Source organism: Dasypus novemcinctus, chromosome 2 (assembly GCF_030445035.2).
Source record: "Dasypus novemcinctus isolate mDasNov1 chromosome 2, mDasNov1.1.hap2, whole genome shotgun sequence".
NCBI classification, from domain to species: Eukaryota; Metazoa; Chordata; class Mammalia; order Cingulata; family Dasypodidae; genus Dasypus; species Dasypus novemcinctus.
In genome coordinates, this window is record NC_080674.1 from 67,208,972 (window position 1) to 67,232,576 (window position 23,605).

General features: G+C 38.3%; 2 protein-coding genes across 7 annotated transcripts in view; one reads left to right on the forward strand and one right to left on the reverse strand.

Moving 5' to 3' along the window:
* Positions 1–5,172, forward strand: part of TRAPPC13 (trafficking protein particle complex subunit 13) — a 51,886-nt gene extending 46,714 nt beyond the window's left edge. For 2 of the 4 annotated variants that reach the window (XM_004465569.5, XM_004465567.5), the window contains 3 exons: positions 1,436–1,536; positions 3,428–3,575; positions 3,700–5,172. In XM_004465569.5, the coding sequence (XP_004465626.1) occupies positions 1,436–1,536; positions 3,428–3,575; positions 3,700–3,807 (357 nt within the window). In that variant the 3' untranslated portion in view covers positions 3,808–5,172. Of the gene's footprint in view, positions 1–1,435; positions 1,537–3,424; positions 3,576–3,699 lie in introns of all 4 variants that reach the window. The other 2 variants (XM_004465568.3, XM_004465566.4) reach the window with 1 other exon arrangement.
* The window catches only part of SGTB (small glutamine rich tetratricopeptide repeat co-chaperone beta), a 44,948-nt gene continuing 24,344 nt past the window's right edge, over positions 3,002–23,605 (reverse strand). For all 3 annotated transcript variants that reach the window (XM_004465562.5, XM_004465560.4, XM_004465561.4), the window contains exons 6-11: positions 16,451–16,555; positions 15,902–16,040; positions 15,735–15,797; positions 12,033–12,070; positions 11,715–11,798; positions 3,002–10,140 (exon numbers count right to left, since the gene is read on the reverse strand). In XM_004465562.5, the coding sequence (XP_004465619.1) occupies positions 10,029–10,140; positions 11,715–11,798; positions 12,033–12,070; positions 15,735–15,797; positions 15,902–16,040; positions 16,451–16,555 (541 nt within the window). In that variant the 3' untranslated portion in view covers positions 3,002–10,028. The remainder of the gene's footprint in view (positions 10,141–11,714; positions 11,799–12,032; positions 12,071–15,734; positions 15,798–15,901; positions 16,041–16,450; positions 16,556–23,605) is intronic.

Below are 23,605 nucleotides of genomic sequence, written 5' to 3' on the forward strand. Positions count from 1 at the left end.
ATAAGAGATAGACTAATATTTTAGATCTCCAGGTGGAAAACTGATACTGAGATGAATCAAAAATGTTCAAATGTTAATTTATCCTTAATACATGTTGTTTTACTTTAATATTAAATGAAAATAACTGTCAAGTAGCCCCTCCTGTGCTATTAATGGTCACTGCCCATCTGACTTACAATATTTTACATTTTTTTGATTGCAATATCCTGAAACTCTTGGACTTACTACATTCACTTTTAGAAAAGTTCATACCTTTTCTAAATTAAAAAATCTGAGGCATCTGGAATTCAGAGTGAAGGCAAGTCCCACAAAAGTTATCTTGGAAATGTTGGTTGGACATGTTACCTAATTTCTGTTCCTAGGATTTTCTTTTTCTTGCACAAATGAAAAATTGCCACAGGTTTCTCCCTTTATGTTGGATATTACCTTTTCTGATATATTCTAAAGTTTACTTTTCTTTCTCTGTTTGAGGTAATAATTTAAAAGGAAATATTTTCATTCATTACATTGTCATTACTTGGAGTAATTTCCAATAATTTCTTTTAAAAAGACAACCAAGGGGTTAGCAGCTGTGGCTCAGTGATTTGGGCTCCCATGTTCCATATGGGAAGCCCTGGGTTTGGGCCCCGGGGCCTCCTTGTGAAGGCAGACTCGCCTGCATGCTGCGGAGAGCTGCCCAGCCCACAAGCCTGAGAGCCGACTCAGCAAGATGACACAACAAAAAAGGGAGACAAGTAAAAACACAGAAGAGCACACAGCAAATGGAAACAGAGCAGACAACAAGCAAGCCGCAAGGGGGGGAGGGGAATAAATTTTAAAAAGTAAAATACAGACACACAGAAGAATGCACAGCAAATGGACACAGAGAGCAGACAGCAAGCAAGCCACAAGGGGTGTGGGGCGGGGCAGGGAGACAACCAAGGGGCCTATTTATAAATATACCAATTAGCTATCATCCTGCTAAGTAGTTTCTCTGGTCCATCAGAAACATCAGATAGGCTTGAAAAATGCCATCTTGGGTCAGAAATGTGCCTGTGCATCTTGTGAAAAGATATTTTCTTGCTGGTTCATTTCAAGTGATTTTCCCTCATTTATATTAGGCAATAACCTTGTCTATTTAGAGTTACATATGTAGAAGCTACAGTATCTCTGGAAAGTATGCATTTAAGATCAGACCCATGAAATTTCTTTACTATTTACCTATGAAATTCATCTTAACTGTACTGAATATGTGGTAGTTAACAGCAAAAACAGTCAGGGTCTACAGTGTTGTTCCTTAGGTAGCAGCAGTACAAGAAGTGAGAATAAGGAAACAGGATGAGAAGTATTTTCTTCAGCTTGCAACCCAACTGTTGAGCACATGTGCTGGTTTGCTGTCTTTATTAAAACTGAAAGATTTTGTAATATATATTAACTGTGTTGCTTTTTCTCTTAGGCTCCAGGTTATGGAGATGTTAGGTTGTCTTTGGAGGCAATCCCAGATACCGTAAACCTAGAAGAACCTTTTCATATTACCTGTAAAATAACAAACTGCAGGTAATGCCAGTGTTTGTGAATGGATGCCCTTTCCTCCTCACATATCTAAAAAAGAATTTTTAAATCTTTTACATACACTCTCTCCTTATAAGATTCTTACTTCGATATTTAATAACTTAATAATATAAAGTTCCTCATCTAGTAGCAGTACATTAAATATGTTTGAGGTACTACTGTATTAGGCACTTGCTGTATTTCTTATCACTCTTTATGAGGTGGTTATTAATTGTTCACATTTATGCAGGAGAAAACCAACTGTGAGAAGTTAAGTGATTTAGTCAAGCTCATAGAGCTAGTAAAGATAGGGCCAAAAGTTGAATCCAAGTGTACTTGACTTCAGAGTCCCTATTTTTTTCAGTGTTTATACTTTCTTCACACTTTCGGCTACTAATCCATGAATTAGGAGATTCTTACAGAAAAATACTTTACAGATTAAAAGTAGTAAGATAGATTTTCTGAGGCATATTTGAACCTGAGTGGTATCTTTAATACTAAGAAACTTGAAGTTAGTTATAAATTTAATATGAGGGATAATCATAGATGGGAAAATAGGACTTTCCTAATAAATAGAGAATATAATCTACCTATTGGGAGGCAAAGGGCACAGTTCTTTAAACAAGAAAAACCTAGGATTAAATTCCAGTCTATCAATTTTGTTACTACTTGGTATATATTAGTTGATAATGCAGTGATGAATCCCAACTCCCACAGACTAAATATATAAACCTCTTTAATCCCATATCCATTCATTAGTCTCTTCCTCACTAGATTGTGAATTATTTGAAAAAAGGTATCATATCTTACCCAAATTTGTATATGAAGTGCCTGCCATATCATAGAATGATTTCAGTAAATAATAAACCACACTAATAAATAAGGTTTGTTTGGAGATTCGTTGAGTCATAGCAAATTATTCATCAGCTGACAGTGCTGTAAAAAATAAAATTCATTTCTTTTGGTGTCCACTAACTTTTGGTGGTTCAAATAAGAGTTTTCTAAAAAGCACTCGTTTCTTAGGTCTTCAGTTTCCTCACTATAAAAATGGGATTACTCTACATATAAGTATATAACACACATAATATTACTGGATGCTTGTGAAGTATAATAAAAAACTCATGTAGTGCATCTAACCTGGTTGCTGGCACATGGTGGCCATTTCAAGTGCCTCCTGGGGAGACAGAGATATATATATAGACTATAGAGTCAATATGTCTAAAAATCAGTAAATTCAAAATTAAAATGAATATTTTAGAATACAGTACTATGAGACAAAACAGCTTTAAAAAAGTTGAAAGTACTTGTGGTAGAGTAGGAGACTTTTTCATTATGAGCCAAAGTTTTTTTTTTTTAATTATTTGCATGCTTTCATTAATTTTAATAAATGTTTAGGCCGAACTGGTGGTGCCAATTATAAGCAGAAGCAGTCTTTTCATGTTAAATAATACAGTGAACAAAATGAATAGCATTTACTTCTTAAGAATCTTGTCATTTATTTTCCACATTAGCTGCATATTCATAATAGGAAGAAATTATATATCAGAAATACTGGGTCAGACTCAGTGTCTTTTTCCTTCTTGAAGAGTACCTAATACAAAAAGGAAGAATACATAGCAAGAATAGACAGTTTGCAAGCTTCCCAGAGAAATGGTAACATATCACTACCAGGGAGCCATTATTCAATACTAAAACCACAAAGCCAACATCCAGGCAGACAGATTATTCTCAGTGCCATTTTAAGCCCTGGAAGATGCCATCTCCTTTCATTTTCCTGATTCTATCTTTATGAAATAAAAAATGATATAATAGGTTTTCATTCTCCTGAAAGAAATATCAGAGTATCTGTTTATGAAAGGAACAAGATTTATTCCTGTTTTTCTGATTCCTCCAGCAGTGAAAGGACTATGGATCTTGTTTTGGAAATGTGCAATACCAATTCTATCCACTGGTGTGGCATTTCAGGAAGACAGCTTGGAAAGCTGCATCCAAGTTCTTCTCTCTGCCTTGCCCTTACTCTACTGTCTTCAGTACAGGGACTGCAAGTATGTTCTCTTTTGAATAATTTCAGTATTTGGGGACTGTTAATCCATAATCTTTATCATGTCTATATTTTCTCTGGTAATTACCAATGAATGAAAACTTAAGCCTGTATCTTTCTCTCAATAGAGTGTCTCCGGCTTAAGACTAACAGACACGTTCTTAAAGAGAACCTATGAATATGATGACATTGCACAAGTCTGTGTGGTATCTTCGGCCATTAAAGTGGAAAGCTGAAGAAAATTTCCAGTGTTTTCCATTTAATTTCATAGAACTGCTTTCTGTATTTTTGTCAGTTTTGTATGTAATACGATCAATTTAACTGCAAAAATAAGTATGCATTATTTAAATGTCTTTCCTATAAAACTGGGTCCTTTAAAATATTAAATTTGTTTTAAAAAGAATCCTTTGCTGATTTTATCATATGAATTATATTATATTCAAATGAACATGTATATTTCCTATAGATATTATCTCATTTCGTTCAGTGTTAGATGACCATTGAACTTTGTTCTCCCGAAGCTCTATACTTGAGACCATTTTTCTCTTGCAAGCATCTGGAACAGAGGTCAACAAACTTCTGTAAAAAGGTATAGATAGCAAATAATTTTGGTTTTGTAAGCCATATAGTGTCTGTCATAGCTACTTAACTCCCCCATCGTAGTATGAAAGCAGCCACAGACAATTGTAAATGAAAGAACATGGCTTTGTTTACAAAAACAGGCCAGCAGGCCACTTGGCCCTTAGTTTGCTGATGCCAATCTAGAGAATAGTTGTTTCTTAGAAATTTAGAATTCGCATCATAATTTTATGTATAATTATTTCCAGTTTTTTCCTAGCAACTCAGTCAACAGAAAAAGTATTTGTTAATACTCATGTAAACTGATATTTGCTAACACATTGTTATATGAGTTTTTCTAAACATTTTCAAAATCATTGTATTTGGACTGTAGTGGTACATATGTGTGCTTGAATATACACACACACACACACACACCATCTAACTTTTAAGTTACTGGACAGGAGAACAAAATTAGTTTCCTTTCTTAGATGGTTGATCACTCAGTTAACTTTTAATTAAGTAGACTAATTTTAAATTTTCTAATTCTAAGCCAAAAGGTACTGTTTTATTTGCCACTGAAAAATAAGCCACTCCTGTTCACAAGTCACATTTAAAAAGATTCCCAGCTTCTGATATTTCTTCTTGTACTGTAAATCATGTATTAATATTATAGTAAAACTGTCTCTGCGTGCAATCATACTTCTTTACTTACATCATGAAAAAGAAACAGTGCAGAAGTTAAGGTTATATACAACTTTGGAACATGATTGTGATAAAAAGTTTGAATATTTTGTCAGGAAAACAAAAGCTTATGCTTTTGTTTAAATAGAAGCTATCCTATTTTGGTAAGCTAAAATTCACGCATGTTTATTTAACTTTTTAAAGTCAGAGTGCATTGAATGAAATACAAAAATTGGCTTTTTTATGCATAATTATTTATTGCCATGACATATTGTTTGGTCCAAAATGAAAGCTGTGTTCAGAATTGGATTAATAACTAATGAAATATCTGTACAAAATAAAGCTCAAGTAGTATAAAATTGAAGTCTGTTTTTCTTCCAAAATAATTAACATTAATTAAATGAGGAAGCAAGAGTTTGTAGCCACTGCTCTGAGCTTGATTATTTTTTAAAGATCTCATGACTGAAACTTCTGTTTCAAATTCTAAAAGTAATATATAACGGTCACTTGAAATCTGCCATATAATTTGATTAATTATTAAGTCTCTTCTGTTTGAAAACAATAACTTGGACACATACTTTTAAATAAGGGTTATACTATGCCTTCTTAGTATGCCTTCTTTGGCCCAGTGGTTAGGGCGTCCGTCTACCATATGGGAGGTCCGCGGTTCAAACCCCGGGCCTCCTTGACCCGTGTGGAGCTGGCCATGCGCAGTGCTGATGCGCGCAAGGAGTGCCGTGCCACGCAAGGGTGTCCCCCGTGAGGAGTGCGCCCGTGAGGAAAAGCCGCCCAGCGTGAAAGGAGAGAGCAGCCTGCCGAGGAATGGCGCCGCCCACACTTCCCGTGCCGCTGACGACAACAGAAGCGGACAAAGAAACAAGACGCAGCAAATAGACACCAAGAACAGACAACCAGGGGAGGGGGGTAAATTAAATAAATAAATAAATCTTTAAAAAAAAAAAAACCATATTATAGGGAAGCGGATATGGCTCAACTGACAGGAGTTTCCGCCTACCATATGGGAGGTCCAGGGTGATACCCAGGGCCTCTTGGCCCATGTTGCAAGCTGGCCTACGCAGAGTGCTGCTGCACACAAGGAGTGCCACTCCACGCAGGGGTGTCCCCTGTGTGTTAGGGCCACCCTGTGCTAGAGTGCAGCCGGCCCGGGAGTGGTGCTATTATTAAGTCTCTTCTGTTTGAAAACAATAACTTGGACACATACTTTTAAATAAGGGTTATAAGATGCCTTCTTAGAAAGGATCTGTTAAAACCATATTATAGGGAAGCGGATATGGCTCAACTGACAGGATTTCGCCTACCATATGGGAGGTCCAGGGTGATACCCAGGGCCTCTTGGCCCATGTTGCAAGCTGGCCTACGCAGAGTGCTGCTGCACACAAGGAGTGCCGCTCCACACAGGGGTGTCCCCTGTGTGTTAGGGCCACCCTGTGCTAGAGTGCAGCCAACCCGGGAGTGGTGCTGCCCACACAGAAAGCTGACACAGCAAGATGATGCAACATAAGAGAAGAGACAATAAGAGATACAGAGAAGCAGACTTGGCTCAATGGATAGAGCGTCCACCTACCACATGGGAGGTCTGAGTTTCAAACCCAGGACCTCCTTGATCCGTGTAGAGCTGGCCCACGTGCAGTGCTGATGCGCGCAAGGAGTGCTGTGCCAAGCAGGGGTGTCCCCCACATAGGGGAGCCCCACGTGCAAGGAGTGCGCCGCGTGAAAGAAAGTCCAGCCTGGCCAGGAGTGGCGCCTTACACACGGAGAGCTGACGCAGCAAGATGATGCAACAAAGAGAGGCACAGATTCCCGTGCCGCTGACAAGAATAGAAGTGGACACGAACACACAGCGAATGGACAGAGAGAGCAGACTGGGAGTGGGGGGAAGAAAAATATAAAATAAATAAATCTTTTTAAAAAAAGATGCAAAAAACTAGGGAGCTGAGGTGGCACAAGAGAATAATCACCTCTCTCCCATTCTGGAAGGTCCCAGGATGAGTTCCCAGAGCTGCCTAATGAGAATACAACCAGACACAGAAGAACACACATCAAGTGGACACAGAGAACAGACAATGGGAGAGGGGGCAGGTAAGGGGCAGAAATAAAAACTTAAAAAAAAATTTTTTTTAAGTAGATTATAGGGTAGCAGATGTGGCTCAAGTTGTTGAGCACCTGTTTCCCACATGGGTGGTCCCAAGTTCAGTACCCTATGCCTCCCCAAAACAAGAAACAACAAGCAAAGGAAATGAAAAAACCAACTCAGGGGAGCCAGGGTGGCTCAAGTGGTTGAGTGCCAGCTTCCTACATATGATGTCCCAGGTTCAGTCCCCGGCCCCAGTACCTCAAAAAAAATCCCCCAAAAACACCACCATATTACAGAGGGGAGCAGATGTAGCTCAAGTGATTGAGCACCTGCTTCCCATGTACAAGGTCCTGGTTTCAATCCCTGGTACCTCCAAAAATAAATAAATAAAAACTAGATAAACAATTTGGTACATTAAATGAAAATGTTGTTTGCATAAATAAGAACATGTTAAGTTTTATATAGCATCATAACAGCTATGGCTACAACAGTGAAGTGTGGTTAGTGGAAGTCAAGCATTTCCTAACTAGAGTACAAAGATTTACTGCAATGCCCTCCTTTTTTCTCTCGTTAGATAGGGACTGTATTTCCTAAACAAGCAAGAATAATATTTTCTTAGAGTTTTAAGAGTTGCTAGCACAATCCAATCTAGTACAAAGAACCATCTCTTGAAATAGCTTCCAGTAAAGTGATTCAGAAGTAATGAAGGTACCTCCGAAAAGATCAAAATGGCCTGGATAGGTTGGAAATCCAAGTAGTTGACAGGTATCATCTAGATTTGTTTACCCTTCTAAGGATAAAATGGAAGAAATACATCAATTCCCATTATTTCTTATTTTAAAAATAACTACAAATATTAGCACATTGACATTATTTAAAATTTTTAATGATGTCTTTGTCAGATTTTGGTATCATGGTGACAGTGGCCAAATAAAATGAGTTGGGAAGTGTACCCTCTTTCAATTTCTGGAGGAGATTGCATAGAATTGATATCATCTCTATCTTACATGTTTGGTAAAAATCACCAGTAAAAACTATCTGGGATTGTAGTTTTCTTTTCTGGAAGGCTTTTTTAAATACAAGTTAAATTTCTTAATTATATTCATGTTATTTCTTCAGTGAACTTTGGTAGTTTATACTTTAAAACTCAATTTGTTTCATCTTAGTTAAATAAATGACCTGCAATTGGAATTTTCTAAATTATCCTTTTATTACCTACAGGATCTATAGTGATATCTCCCTTTATTGCTGAAACTACTAGTTTTTGTTTTTTCTTAGTCTGCCTGATGAGAGGCTTACAATTTCTTGAGCTAAGTGTTTTTAATGCACTCAAGATAATTGTGCTGGAAATGTTAACTTCTTATTCAACACTGGGTAAGAATGACTAATTTTTACTAAGGATTAAACCTTGCTTCTGGTATTTTCATCCAGTCGTCATTTTTATCTTATTAGTTAAGATTTTATTCTGTATCACATTTGAACACCAAGAGTTGACTTTGTGAAAAATTAAGTTGGTTTAGATGGAATATAAGTGACTTAATTTCAAAGTGTTAAAATTTAATTTCTGATCTTCTCTGGCCAGAACTATTTTGGATCTTCACTGTAGCCTTAGCCCAGATGCTTATGTACTTTCTGGTCTAATTGAGGAGAACACTCTAACCTCATGTTTCTCTAAATTAGAGTCCTTGGACCTACAACAGAACTACCTGAAATATAGAACCATTGTTCTAATCTTACAAAGGGAAATAGAGAAAAAGTTGGTCTTTTGCAGAGACCCTAATCATCAGTATCACTGTGTGATTTTATATTACTTTCATTTCAGTTCTTACAACACTTGTGAAATTATTACATGTCAGCCCCAGTTTACCAACTTCATAACTAACAACAACAAAAAAAGAAAGTCTAATTGTAATTAGAACTGTCTCATTCATCACTGTAGTTAGAGGCATGCCATTAATATCTAGTGACACTATTCTCTATTAACGAATATGGCATGTAATTTACATGAAAACATTTTCAGTTTCCTGTTAGATTTAAGTTGCATCAAATTAAAGTTAAGCATAAGTGGCATGCCAAGTCAAATTATATGAGCAGAGAATTACATGAACAAGCTATGTTAGTAATAGATGATTTTTTAAATCCATCAAGTAACTACTGAGTTTTTTTTTCTTTAATGTTTGAGGACATAATTAAATGCCACTTAGAAAATCCTTAACTTAGGACCAAGCCATTGATTTATCTAATATAATCAATGGACCAAGCCATTGATTTATCTATAGGTATATCTAATCAGGATATACCTATAGTATATCCTGACCCATATTTTGAGTTTCTATGGACAGTCACCACTGGTGAAATTGTGCTAATTAAACTGAATAGTTATATAACTGGCCTAACCAGTACCATTAAGGATTTCTAAATGTATTTTATTATATACTTAGGACAACTGGCCATGCTAATGTTATCAATACCAAGCTGCAGGCAAGATTACTTAAGAACTATGCAGAAAATCTGAGCAGTCTACCATCACTCTCTCTAAATTCACCTCATCTATTTTTCTTTTCAAAAAGATATCCCTTGTACCAAATGCTGTTTTCTACCAGCTCTTAAGATCACTTGTCACCTATCACAATAAGCAGCATTAATGATGGCACTGGCACCTATGATACATATTCATTACTGATAATGTATCATAGCTACACCTAAATAAAAATTGTTTTCCCTCGGCATGCTGTTCAGTGGCAAGTTTATTTCTTGTAGACCAGCATGGGACATCTCCCCTCTCTCACCAATAAACAAACCAACTATTCAATAAATATACTCTGTTGTTAAGTCTAATATACAAATATGATAAAGGTTTGAAAATGGAACCCTGTCCAGTGCTATATTGGCACTTATAGTTAACAAGCCTAGTGATCATTTGTTTCCAAAAGAGTCATGTTATGTTCAAGTCTCTGATAAACCTATTATCTAAACAGATTTATTCTTTAGGAATATATACAAGAGTTTTTCCTCCATTATTTTCAAAAATCAGCTATGGTGTTTTTTTTCCCTCTTATCTATGGTGAACACTTCAAAACAAGAAGCCATTTGCATCCTGAGCTAGGGCCCCTGGTGAAGTCAGGAATGTTCTTCAGTGCTGCTGCTGAATGATCTGCTCCGGACATGATTTCTTAGTTGTTCTATAAGTTCAGGATTCTGTTGCTGTATCTGTTGAGCAAACTGCTGTCCCCTGTAGTAAAAAGGCAACGTGGTATGAGTTAGGGAATTACCAGCCACACAACATTCATGCAAAAAGAACTGTAAAGATATGGGGACTACTCAAAGAGAACTTATGCTATAATACAAGTTTGAGAATCACAACTTCAGTATTTGCAAGTTTACCACTGCCTCCATATAGTTACCAGTAAGAAAACACCCACTAAAAAAGGAGTGTCTGAATTGAGCAAAATCCACCACTCTGGTAAGAAGCAAATGGCTACAAAGCATATGCTTTTGTTGTATATGCTCACATATAATGCAAGGTATTTTCTCATATTCAAATCTTAATAATCTCTCATATTACTAAGTATAATATCCAGTTCGGTCACAGAATTTTTTTTTCCTAGTAGGTACTGGAATTGAACCCAGGACCTTGTACGTGCAAAGCAGGTGCCCAACCACCATGCTACACTGCTCTGCCAGTATTGACTTTTTATTTTATTTTTTCAAGATTTATTTTTATTTATTTCTCTCCCCTTTCCCCCCCCCTCCCCATTGTCTGCTCCCTGTCCATTCATTGTGTGTTCTTCTGAGTCCACTTGCATTCTTGTCAGTGGCACTGGGAATCTCTGTCTCTTTTTTGTTGCGTCATCTTGCTGCATCAGCTCTCCATGTGTGCAGCACCACTCCTGGGCACGCTGCGCTTTTTTCACACGGGGCAGCTCTCCTTACGGGGTGCACTCCTTGCATGTACTACCCCTGTGTGGTACAGTACTCCTTGCGTGCCAGCTCATCACACGGGTCAGGAGACCCTGGGTTTGAACCCTGGACCTCCCATATAATAGGCAAACACTCTATCAGTTGAGCCTAATCTGCTTCCCAGAATTGACTTTTTAAAAGGCAGTGAAGTTTAACACAAATTCCTGAATGTGTGCAACATTTTAAGTAGTTAACATGGTTGAAATCACAAATAGCAGATAGGTACAGTACTTGGTATAAAATTTCCAATTACATGGAGATTCAAAAAAAATGTATCTTAAGCAATTTGGATGGAAGTTAAGTTAATGGACTCAAGTAGTGAAAAGATGCAAGGAGTTTCTTGAGTAATAGACACTGAAAAAAGTTTGAAATAACTAAATTATGATTCTTTTAAAAATTGTTGTAATGTTTATATTTAGGGAAGCAGATGTGGCACAAGCAATTGGGCTTCCTCCTACAACATGGGAGGTCCCGGGTTCAGTTCCCGGTGCCTCCTGGAGAAGGCAAGCTGGCCCAACAAGATGACTCAACAAAAGAGACACAAAGAGGAAAGACAATAAGAGACACAACAAACCAGGGAGCCAAGATGGCTCAAGTGATTGAGGGCCTCTCCTCCTCATGGGAGGTCCTGGGTTCAGTTCCTGGTACCTCCTAAATAGAAGACGAGCAGACACAGAGACAAATGGACATAGAGAGCAGACAGCGATTGCAAAGAACAGGGAGGGGTGAGGGTTGAATAAATAAATCTTTTTTAAAAAAGTTTATATTTAGAGCTAATTCCCTCACTTTAGAGACAAACTGTAAAATGAAATATATTTTCACTAATTTTCTTTGAGTAACACTTACGCTTGGATGAGGCTGGACAGGTCAGTGAGGCCCCCAACTCCAGCAGCAGGTCCCCCAATGGCATTTGTCATCATTCCTGACATACTAGAGTACACAAAAGATAGAGCACTGGGGTTGGTACACATTTTTAACAAGTAAGATAACTGCCCACAGAAGTCAGTTAAACATACCTACATTATGTAAGAGACTAAGCAAAGCATGGCTGTAATCCCACTGACCGGCACTGGGGCAGTTTTTATCATTTGTGAGCTGATGTGCTCAAATTAGGAGCCTGGCAGATGGAGGGGAAAGAATGTAATAAACTCTTTGTATACTTACAGCTGTTGAACTTGAGGATTCTGCATTAAACTTGCAGCCTGAAATTGAAAAATAGCATCTCCCATTAAGGCAGTTAGTATTTAGAGATCTTTAACAACAAAAAAAAAAGAGGAATGAAGACTATATACTAATGTTCTGTAGAGTTTTAGTGGAAATGGAAAAAAATGGCTTTAAAAATACATTGCAAGGAGGAAGTGGATGTGGCTCAAGTGAATGGACTCCTGCCTACCACATGAGAGATCTGTGGTTCGGTTCCCAGTGCCTCCTAAAGAAGACAGTGAGCTGGTACAATGGGCAGGTGCAGCAAGATGATGCAACAAGAGACACAGAAGAAAAACATAATGAGATACTACAAAGAAGGTAGCAGAGGTTCCCAGTGCCTCCTAAAGAGAACCAGCAGGGCAGCAAGTTGGCACAATAGGCAAGTGCTGTGAGCTGGCATGACAAGATGACACGAGGAAAAACATAACGAGAGACAACGAAGCAGGGACCAGAGGTGGCTTAAGCGATTAGGCACCTCCCTCCCACATGGGTGGTCCCAGGTCCAGTTCCCAGTGCCTCCTAAAGAAAGGATGATGAACAGACACAGCAAGTGCAAACAATGAGGGGGTGGGAAAAGAAAAATAAATCTTTTTTAAAAATACACTGCAAGGATAAAGAGCTTACAAACAATACTATGAATAGGATTTTGATGGCAGTTTATTTTCTACTACTTATCAGATCAATTGAACCAAAAGGACAATTCCTTGAAAGCAGTTAGGAGTCTCCTACACTTGAGATGACTCATTCCAAAAGTGTACTATTAAGAGGTGTGACCTTGCTCCATGGGACCCAATAGTTTTGGTCCTTCCCATATTTATAGGAATGAGGGGAGGGATGAGATCATATTTAAACATACACACACTTTAAAAACTTTTTGTTTTGGAAGCATAATTTTTTTTGGCCTCACATAGGTCCTGTCAACAATATTCATGTAAAATTTAAATTTACCCTAAATCTTTATACAGTAATTTTTAATTCACTGACCCTAAATAAGGTGTTGGAAATAAAACCGCTTGCTTTTATTACCAAAAAGATTGTTTGAGTGACTTGCAAATTAATTCAATAACTGTCCTTGAATCCCAATTAGGATTGCTGCCTCTGAGCCAACACATGAGTAGTATAGGCATTATACACTTAAAAGAGCAGGATTTATGAGCTGTAAATATAAAGCATTTTATTTTGTTTTACAGTACCTTTAAGCTGGTGCTGCAAAACTAGTTTTCCCCCTTCTCCTAGCATCTAGGACCCAAAGAAAGAGAGAGCAGGTCCTATGGCTTTTCTAGTAACTCAAGTGTGAAGCCGTCCAGTCACTTTAAGTTACAAAATGACTTCCATTTCAGTGATTAACCAGTGTTGCTTAGTGTAATAACCAAATACATAAAACTTCATTTAAAGATAAAGTTTTTCCCACTATCTCTCTTGTGTACTTTAGAATGTCAGTTGTAGTAGAAAAGAGGGGCATGGGTTGCCTGTTCTTTATCTTCTGCCGCCCCCCAGTCCTTCTCCACCCACAATGTTTCTACTCCTCTAACCCCAATTTGCTGACCAATTTGCTGACCAAGATTTCCGGCCCTCCAAGCTCAGGGTTTAAGTAGAAGCTCTAGGAGAGGTAAGGGAAGGAGGAAAGGTTTTCTTTGTTAGTTCATGCTAATCATAGTAGTTTTGCATTGGTATTCTTTGGGTTTGAAATTTGTTGAAAACTGCTCTGGATCTCTTATGGAGCACTCTGAGGTTCTTTAGACACCTGTCTTCGCTCCCCACCTCTTTCATTACTCTCACCTCCGGGGGATTTCCTATTTTCTGGAAAGGGTCATTTAGCTAGATGGTTAGGATTTTCTTTTTGGTTCCAGATTCTTAGCAGTCTTCCTTCATAGACTCTCTGTAAGTACCCATCACCTTCCAGGAGGCCCTCTTGCACAAAGTCCCATTAGAAAGATTCAGACTGGAATTATCTCAAAGGCATGTGTGTTCACCTTGATCCACAGGAAACCTACCTTTGCTCCCCTGTCAAGTATAATTAATTCCCAACCCACTGCAGTAATTATGCCACAGGCTTCTCTAGCAACTCAGACAGCAGTCCACTGTTTGCCCAACTGAAGGTCATATATACATTCTCCTCAATGGACTTGAGATGAAGGCAGGCCCCTACTACTTCCCTCATGCACGAAAGAGTCTGAAACTCCAACAGCTCTCTAAAACATTCCTCTCCTAATGTCTATTAACTCAACCCTTTTTTAAGAGTCACAAAATATGTTTTCAATCCCTACCTTTTGTAACTCCATGGTGGTTTCACATCTTAAGTTGGAACATAGTATATTGGGGCCTAAACCCCAATCTGAAACTAAAATAATTCAATTTTCACATCCTGTTAAAACAGCATAAACTGAGACCTGACAATTGGTAACAACGTTCAAAAATATCACAAAACCTATAAAGAGACATAAATATCTTGCCAGGTAGTAGGAAGAATGATTCAATTAGATGAGGGAAAACAAACTACCAATTGCTCAAAAAACAACTCTGTCTTATGGAGAATAAGTCATCTGTCCATTTTAATTCAAATGAAGATTTAGTGGATGCAAGACATTTTTTGAAGGAAATAAAGATGAATAAAAAGTGGTCACTGGGGAAGCGGCTGTGGCTCAATCAGTTGGGCTCCCGTCTACCATATGGGAGGCCCTGGTTTCGCATCCCAGGGCCTCCTTGGGAAAGCAGGCTCACCCACACGCCGCAGAGTGCTGCCTGGCCTGCAAGCACCGTGGAGTGCCCCCTGGCCTGTAAGCGCTGCGGAGAGCTGACTCAGCAAGGTGACGCAACAAAAAAGGAAGACAAGGGAAAAAAATAGAAGAGCGTGCAGCAAATGGATGCAGCAGACAACAAGCAAGCTGCAAGGAGGGGGTTATAAATAAAAATAAATATAGACACACAGAAGAACACACAGCGAATGGACACAGAGAGCAGACAGCAAGCAAGCCACAAGGGAGGGGGAATTAAAAAAAAAAAGTGGTCCCTGCCATCCACGAGCATAGCATCAAATAGAGCGGTTCTCAACAAAAAGGATGCAGTCACGCAGGGAGTTTTATATGCCAGATCTACTAAATAAGAGTTTCCACATATTGTGCCAGAGCGTGTATGCTTTCAAAAAAGTCCCTAAGTGTTCTATTGATTTGAAGGAAGGAGTATACTTATATGAGGATTATATGAACAGTTCAAATAAACTTCTAAAATAGAAAGGAAGGCAGACAATGTTAAGGGGGGAGCTTATAAAGCTTATGGAAACACTATTGTCAAAATCCTCAGACCTCAGTTATTGATATCTTCTTAGAACTACTTCCATGTAAGAATGGTTTTAATCTTTGTGATTTGCAGATTCCTTGGCCAATCAGATGAAACTATGGTTGTCTCTAGAAAAATGCACATATCCACACGTACACAGTTTTTACACATGATTCCAGAGAATGCATGGACTTCTTATAAAGTTCATCCATGGCTTCCCCATAAAGAGGTCCACGGGCATGTTAAGAACCTCTAACACAGCCTTTTACCACTACCACCCCCCACCCCCCACCACCACAAAAGCTCCCTTATTTCCATAAAATTTTGGAGCTATATAGCTCTATATAGAAAACAGCTAGTAGAAAGAAAAGGAAATATACTCACCATACTAATGAAGGCTGGGTTATTTATCAAGCTGGCCATGTCAAAGCTCAATCCAGTTCCTATCTGTAAAACAATTGTATCTGAGAATTACTCCAACCACTAAAATTTAACTACAATAAATTACGAATGGAAGAAAATACTTCATTCATCTGATATTAATAACTTACAGGACTGGCTACCTCTCTCAGCTTCTGTTCTGCTATTTTCAGATTTGATTTATAGGAATCATTTTCAGGGTCAAGATCCAATGCCTTTTGATAACTTGTTACTGCTTCTTCAAATTTATTCATTGCAGTTAGGGCAAGCCTAAAGAGAATAAAGATATATGATTAAGGAACAGCAGGACATCCAACACAGTCAAATGTCTGTCTTGGTATTCAGTTCTAATTCAGATTACATAACTTACTATATAGGTTCAAAGGAATATATCATTGGAACATTAAGATTCCCTCTAATTCCAAGATTCTGTTGGTCTGAGCTCTCCACTCTGCTTGCTGACAACTGTGGCTGTCCTATATGGATCATGAACTTCATGCTTAGAAACCAACATTATCTATCCTATCATTTTTAAGGTTAAATGTGAAATAGTTCTTTATGAATGCCTAGATTAAGTTCCACAAAGATGAACACATTGAACAGGAAATTCAAAACCAAGCATTAAAAACAGCAAATCTGGAACTACTTGGTACTACTTTGGACATTCTTACAGGACTTACCCCATTCTCCCATAGGCCTTGCTGTACTTTGAATCAATTGCTATTGCTTTTTCACAATCCTTTATTGCATCTGAGTAGTGACCTAGTTTACTCTGAGCAGCAGCCCTAAGAGAAAGAGAAGAGATTTTTATTAACAGCCTTCAAGGCACTGTATTAGTCATGGTTCTCCAGAGAAAGGGAACCAACAGTGTGTGTATACATAAACTAAAAAGATCTGTTATAGGATTGGCTCATGCAACCATGGGGATTGGAAAGTCTGAATTCTGTAAGGCAGGCCACAAGTTGGGAACTCTGATGACGGTTTCAATGAATTCCCTGGGAGAAGCTGGCTGGCTGAAGCAGAGACAGAAATTCTTAATTCTGACTGCTGAAATCATTAGTTCTCCCCTTAAGGCTTTCAATTGATTGGATAAGACTTTTCTCTTTGTTGAAAGCAATCTCCTTTGTAGACTATAGATGGAATCAACTGACTAATGATTTAAATCCATGAAATACCCCCCAATAACCGTCAGGCTAGTGCAGATTCAGATTTTCAAGGACTAATAAAACTACATTTTCCTTGTCCAAAATTGCAGACCACTCCCAGTAAAACAGACTAATTTGATAATCAAACCAGAAAACAGAAACTTCTGTTCAGAGAACAGAACAAGCTGCCTTTTGCTGTTTTATTTGCTACAGAAAAGACAAATATGCAAATCATACAACTGACCACCCTCCTAACTGTCTTTCTATATTGCCCAAACTGAAAATTGAAAATTCTAGGACATGTGGGGACACTAAGAGGGCACACAGTGAATGATTCTGTAAATGGCTACACAAACGTCATGCTGTTAACTGAAATCTTTACCAGTGAGCTTAAAGTACAAACAAAAGTAATATTCTAGTCACCTGACACTTTATCCCATTCATTCACTTCTGTGGCAGTCAAATTTTATTGTAAATTCTTTCAGTCTCTCATAAGACCTCATAATATTGTCCCTCAGCAAAAGAGTCATTTCTTTCAGGGACCTATCTGGATTCTATTAATAGTAAGCATACATGAAAACAATAAAACTGGCTAAAACACCATCTGTAGTAATTTGATATTATGAATTAAAAAAAAAAGATACTATGTTTGTAACTGTTCCTCTAGGCATGATAACCTTTGACTGTATTAGATTCAGCTGAGATGTCTTTGATTAAATTACGTTAAGATTAGGGCTTTAGGGAAGTGGATTTGGCTCAAGTGATAGAGCATCCACTTACCACATGGGAGGTCCAGGGTTGAAACCCATGGCCTCCTGACCCGTTTGGTGAGTGGGCCCATGCACAGTGCTGATATTCACAAGGAGTGCTGTGCTACGCAGGGGTGTCCCCCACGTAGGGGAGCCCTACGCAAATAAAGTGGAGCCTGCCCAGGAGTGGCACTGCACACACGGAGAGCTGACGCAGCAAGATAACACAACAAAAAGAGACACAAATTCCCAGTGCTGCTGACAAGAATGCAAGCAGACACAGAAGAGCACACAGCAAATGGACACAGCAGATAATGGGGTGGGGGGGAGGCAAGAAGGGGAGAGAGATAAATAAAAAATAAACCTTTAAAAAAAAGGTTAGGGCGCTGATTTGACCATGTCATTAAGGCATGCAGGGTTAAGTCCCCACCCCACCGGTCAGCTGATAAAGCAGACTCTCACACAGAAGTAGACACACAGGAGAAGAACACAGAGGAAGAGAGATGACTCCACTAGACACGGCAGAGGCCCCGGGAAGAGAGAAGAGCCTTAAGCCAGCCTGTGGCTAAGACTGGAAAAAGCTGGGACCACCGTGCCTTAAAAGGAAGAGCTTGCTCCCTCGCAGACACCACCAGCCATCTTGCTTGAACACGTGGCAAATGACTGGGTGAGAAAGGACCTTTCATGGTACACTTGAATTGGACTTTTTAGGGCTTTGTGACTGTAAGCTTCTACCCCAAATAAATACCCTTTATAAAAGCCAACATATTTCTGGTACTTTGTATCAGCACCCCTTTGGTTGACTAATATGCCATCTAACTCCAAATTCTACACTTCACTGATCCTCAGCATTCTTTAAGCATCTCTATTCTCCTGTCAAACAACAGGTTGGGATTCTTTAATAAAACATTTGTATCACATCAAGCTTATTGTTGCACTCCATAAATACTGAATATGCATAATAAGATTCTTTGTTCAATGTCTATGAAGAGAATGTACTAACTATGTGAAACCAAACCTGAGTACAGAGAGTTGGTAATAAAATACTGCCAACTCAGGAAGGTGAACCTGGGATTATAAACTACCAAAATTCCTCTAAGAATTAACCACATTTAGTGGGAGGAAAAAGAAGACATTGGACTTCAGTTCTGATCACTGGGGGGTTGCTAATGATATCCTGGTTTCCACAGAACAATAAGACTATGTGAATCTGGATCATTGACTTTTCGCCATCTAATACAAGTATTTCAGGACAATGCAATGTGCTTTTTTTTTTTTAGGCACGGGGGCCAGGGATTGAACCCGGGACCTCACATGTGGGAAGCTGGCACTCAACCACTGAGCCATATTGGCTCCCCTGAGTTTTGTTTGTTTGTTTGTTTACTTGCTTATTTTTCTTTTTAGGAGGAACTGGGACCTCCCATGTGGGAAGCAGGCATTCAACTGCTTCAACCACATCCGCTCCCAGTGAGCATTTATTAAAGATGTATTATACAGACCGCACAAGCCCCCAGTGGTGTACAGATTTTCCTTGTAGAGCAGTCCAAGTCAAAGATAATTTCAGTGACCTGCCTTGAAAAGTGCATATACTTCAATGGCTGGCACATGCATTGAGTAGACTCACTTTCAAGAACATTCATACTTAGGCCCAATGTAATTTGGCCTCCTAAGCCACAATACATTCAGAACCAAAACTTTATGTCAAAATAACAATAGGATAATTACTAGAGAGGAATGGGGTGTCTGCCTCAGAGCCAACTCAGACTTTTCAAAAGCTCTCTTTTCTATAAGTGATTTTAGTATGTAGAGCCAGAAAATAACTTGCCCTAGAGCTCTCAAACCTACTTGTCTATCTTGTCAGTGGTTGGAGTTGCTTGGAGAACAGTATTTACTGATATTTATTTATTTGAATTAATGCCAACTCAGGAAAGTTAACCTAGGACTGTAAACCTACCAAAATCCCTCTAAGAATTAACTGCCTTTTAGTGGGAGAAAAAGAAGCTAAAGACCTAAGCTCTGAGAGAGATTTTTTTTTAATTGATCATATTATGGATAAGCACAGCTAGGAAAAGACAAAAAAAAAAAACAAAACTTGTCCAAGAATTGAGCGTGGCATCTGTGCCAATCTATCACTAATATCCCATTCAGTATATCTGCTAAAACTGACTTTATAGAAAAGCAAATGCTCCAATCTCATCTGTTCCCTACCAAGTGTCTTTCTTTTCTAACTAGTAAATGTGAATACTTGCATGTACGAAGGGTAAAAGGGAGAGTAAGTGCAATGAGGAAGAGAAAAGGGAAGTTGTGAGAAAGGAGATGTACAGAAAGAACGGTGTGGTTAAAATCAACAACAAATCTTTAAGCATTTGCTAAACATCATCAAGCAAGCAATGCTTGTTTTAGATATCTGTCTTGTAATTTTAATACTGTAATCAGGTGTAGATGTGGCTCAAGCAATTGGGTGCTTGCCTCTCACATGGGAGGTCCCAGTTTTGGTTCCTGGTGCCTCATAAAGAAAGGAAGCTGACGCAACAGGATGACACAACAAGATGACGCAATGAGATGATACAATGAGCTGACACAAGGAGATACACTTAGGAGACACAACAAGCAGGGAGCAGATGTGGCTCAAGCAATTGGGTGCCCACCTCCCACATGGGAGGTCCCAGGTTCGGTTCCCAGTGCCTTCTGAAGAGGACAAGCAGACACAGCAAGCACAAACAGATGAGGAAGTCATCTCTGGGAGGGGGAAAAATAAATAAATCTTAAAAATCAGAAAATGGATCCTCTGTTCATAATACACAGCACTCAGCATATCTTATGTATCTAAAACAATATAAATTAAAGAGAACACACAATATCCCATGAATTATATTTTAGATTGTTGACATTAATAAATACTAGATTTCATGTTAACTTATTTTGTAATTACATTTCTTCATTTAATAATTACAATTTTTTCTTTAATAACTGTAAATTCATGACTTTCCAATACAGGCATACATTGTTTTACTGTGCCTTATTTTATTGCACTTCACAGATACTGCCTTTTTTTTTTTTTTTTTTTTACTACTTGAAGGTTTGTGGCAATCCTGTGTCAAGCAAATCTCCTGGCACCATCTTTCCAACATCATGCGTTCACTTCATGTCTGTGTCACGCTTTGGAAATTCCTGCAATATTTCAAATTTTTTCATTATTATTACCTCTGTTACAGTGATCTTTTTTTAAAGATTTATTTATTTTATTTCTCTCCCCTTCCCCCCACCTCCACCCCAGTTGTCTGTTCTCTGTGTCTATTTTTTTATTTTTTATTTTATTTATTTATTTTTGTGTGTCTATTTGCTATGTGTTCTTCTTTGTCTCCTTCTGTTGTTGTCAGCAGCATGGGAATCTGTGTTTCTTTTTGTTGCGTCATCTTCTTGTGTCAGCTCTCTGTGTGTGCAGTGCCATTCTTGGGCAGGCTGCCCTTTCTTTTGCGCTGGACGGCTCTCCTTACAGGACGCACTCCTTGCGCGTGGGGCTCCCCTATGCGGGAACACCCTATGTGGCAGGGCACTCCTTGCACACATCAGCACTGCGCATGGGCCAAATCCACACGGGTCAAGGAGGCCCGGGGTTTGAACCGCAGACCACTGAACTGATCTCATAATCTCTTCCTAAACACTCTTATCACAAAACTCTCCTGGAATGACCAGGAACTGACAACATAAGGAGTCCACTTAAAACTTCTCCACACAATCCTGAATGTAGATAGCTCTCTGCTTCCCTGTAATGAAGTTTATGTCACCCCTTAAGTCCACACTATACAAATCTATTTATATTCAATATTTAAGTCCTTCAAACTGAAAGGTTCCATACTAACTTCTGCCCTACATCCTACCATCACCCCATTCATTCTTCTCTACATAAAATATTTATATTATTTTTTCATTCAAGTACTATCTATTGAGGGGCAACTAATACACAGGCACTTTCTAGGTACAATGGCTACTTCAATAAACAAAACAATAACCCTTGAACAATGGCTCCAATTCTAGTGGAGAGAGGTAGGCCAGACTAACAAACTATAAAGATAAGGTGATATTGAGTCCAGTTTCTATCAACTTTTCCTCATACATGATGACTGAGGCCCTTACCTCTCCAAACTAAGATCATAAAATTTGAAATAAATGTATTGTCCTTTGCTTCAGTTAAAAAAAAATAACATGAAGGTGCAGGATTCAATAAACCTGTTTAAACAGTTCGTGTGAAAAAAAGGTATAGAGATTATTGGTCAGAATACCCTTACAAACTAACAGTGTGCCAAGGATGACCATTAAAAGAAGAGATACAGAATGTATACCTGCTGAATAAGTAGACAAACAAAAAATAAAGAAAGAACTTAATTCAGTAGAAGCAAAATAGAGTTGGGGAGAAATAAGAAGCCAAGAAAAAGCATACTAAAACATAAGATAGCAGCATAATCACACATAGGTTGAAAATCAAAGAGATAGAAAAAAAGACAATAAGGGATACCAAACACCAAGCAAAATAAGGCTGGTATAGAAATAAGTCACATCATTTTTAAGAGAAATAGCTTTATTAGCGTCAATATTTATCATTCTTTTCAATTTTATTTTTTGGATACCTAAAACACATCAAACCTATATTTAAAATCTCACTCCCATCTATAAGAGATTGGAGGGAAAATGGGGTAGGATATAAGAATGGGAGTGAGACTTCAAAAAGGATGAAAAAGAAAAACTTAAAATGGAATAAAACAAACATATGATCAAAAAGAAAAATAATTCAAGCAACTTTTGAGCACAATATTCTGAGAATATATCTTTAAAAGGGGGTAATCTAAGGACAAAAAAGATTGCAAAGAAAACCTAAAGTTTATTTAGTAGGTTTATGGGTGGTATAACACCAGTTGAGGGATGTTGATGGATAAGGCAAATGAGTAAATATGCTGGTGCTACTGAGAAGCAGAGTTTTAGCTCTGAGAGAAAATAAAAGATATTTTAAGACAATTAGGGGAAATTTTGGTATTAATGTTCATTTTCTTAAGTGTGAATGTTATGTGTAGTATACCCTTATTCTTAAGAAATATAAATGAAGTATTCAGGATCAGCAAGAAAAAATTTATATATAGTGTATATATACATACACACTAATACCCTTCATATACCAAGAGAGTGCACAAATGTGGCAAAATATAATATTAGCAACTGGTGACTCTAAGGTAAGCAAATATGGTTGTTCATTGCACTAATCTCTGAATAAGTCTGAATAGGTTTTAAATAGGTTTAATTTTTTTTTAATCTCCCTATTAAAAAAATGTAACATGCTGCCACATGAATGCTTTGCCACTGGAAATGTTTAAGTAGAGGTGGTTCTCCAAACAGTGACTGAATCAATTCAACTCCAACTTTCTGAACACCCGTAAATATGCTGGATCTGAACTTAAATCAAATATACAAAGACAAAGAGGATATATCCCCTGCCCTCCAACCTGTCACAGTCTAATAGGGAGAGAGACATGAAAATAAAGTCACCTGTAAGTACAACAAGGGACATAACAAGGGAAGAGGTAGTACAGAGAAAGATATGGTTAAGTGTATATAGGGAATGCCAATGGAACTTTCTCTGAAGGAAATGAGGCAGGTTAATACAGGGAAAAGAGGGGAGAACTGGCAGAACCAGCAGACCTGACAGGGAACATGGCCATGAGACCCGTCCCAGAAACCCCCTGCTACTAAGGACAAAGCCGGAAAGACCCTGCTGAGACCCTGGCCACAAGGTCCCATTTGGAACTCTTTCTGGGGTTAAGGAGAAGCCCCAGATAACTCCAACAGTCCCCCCACTGGTCCTCTAAGAGCTAAAAGGCAGTGATTATAAAGGCAACCAATTAGAACAGCAAACATTAGGAAATGTTTACTGGGGGAGTCCTCCCCAACA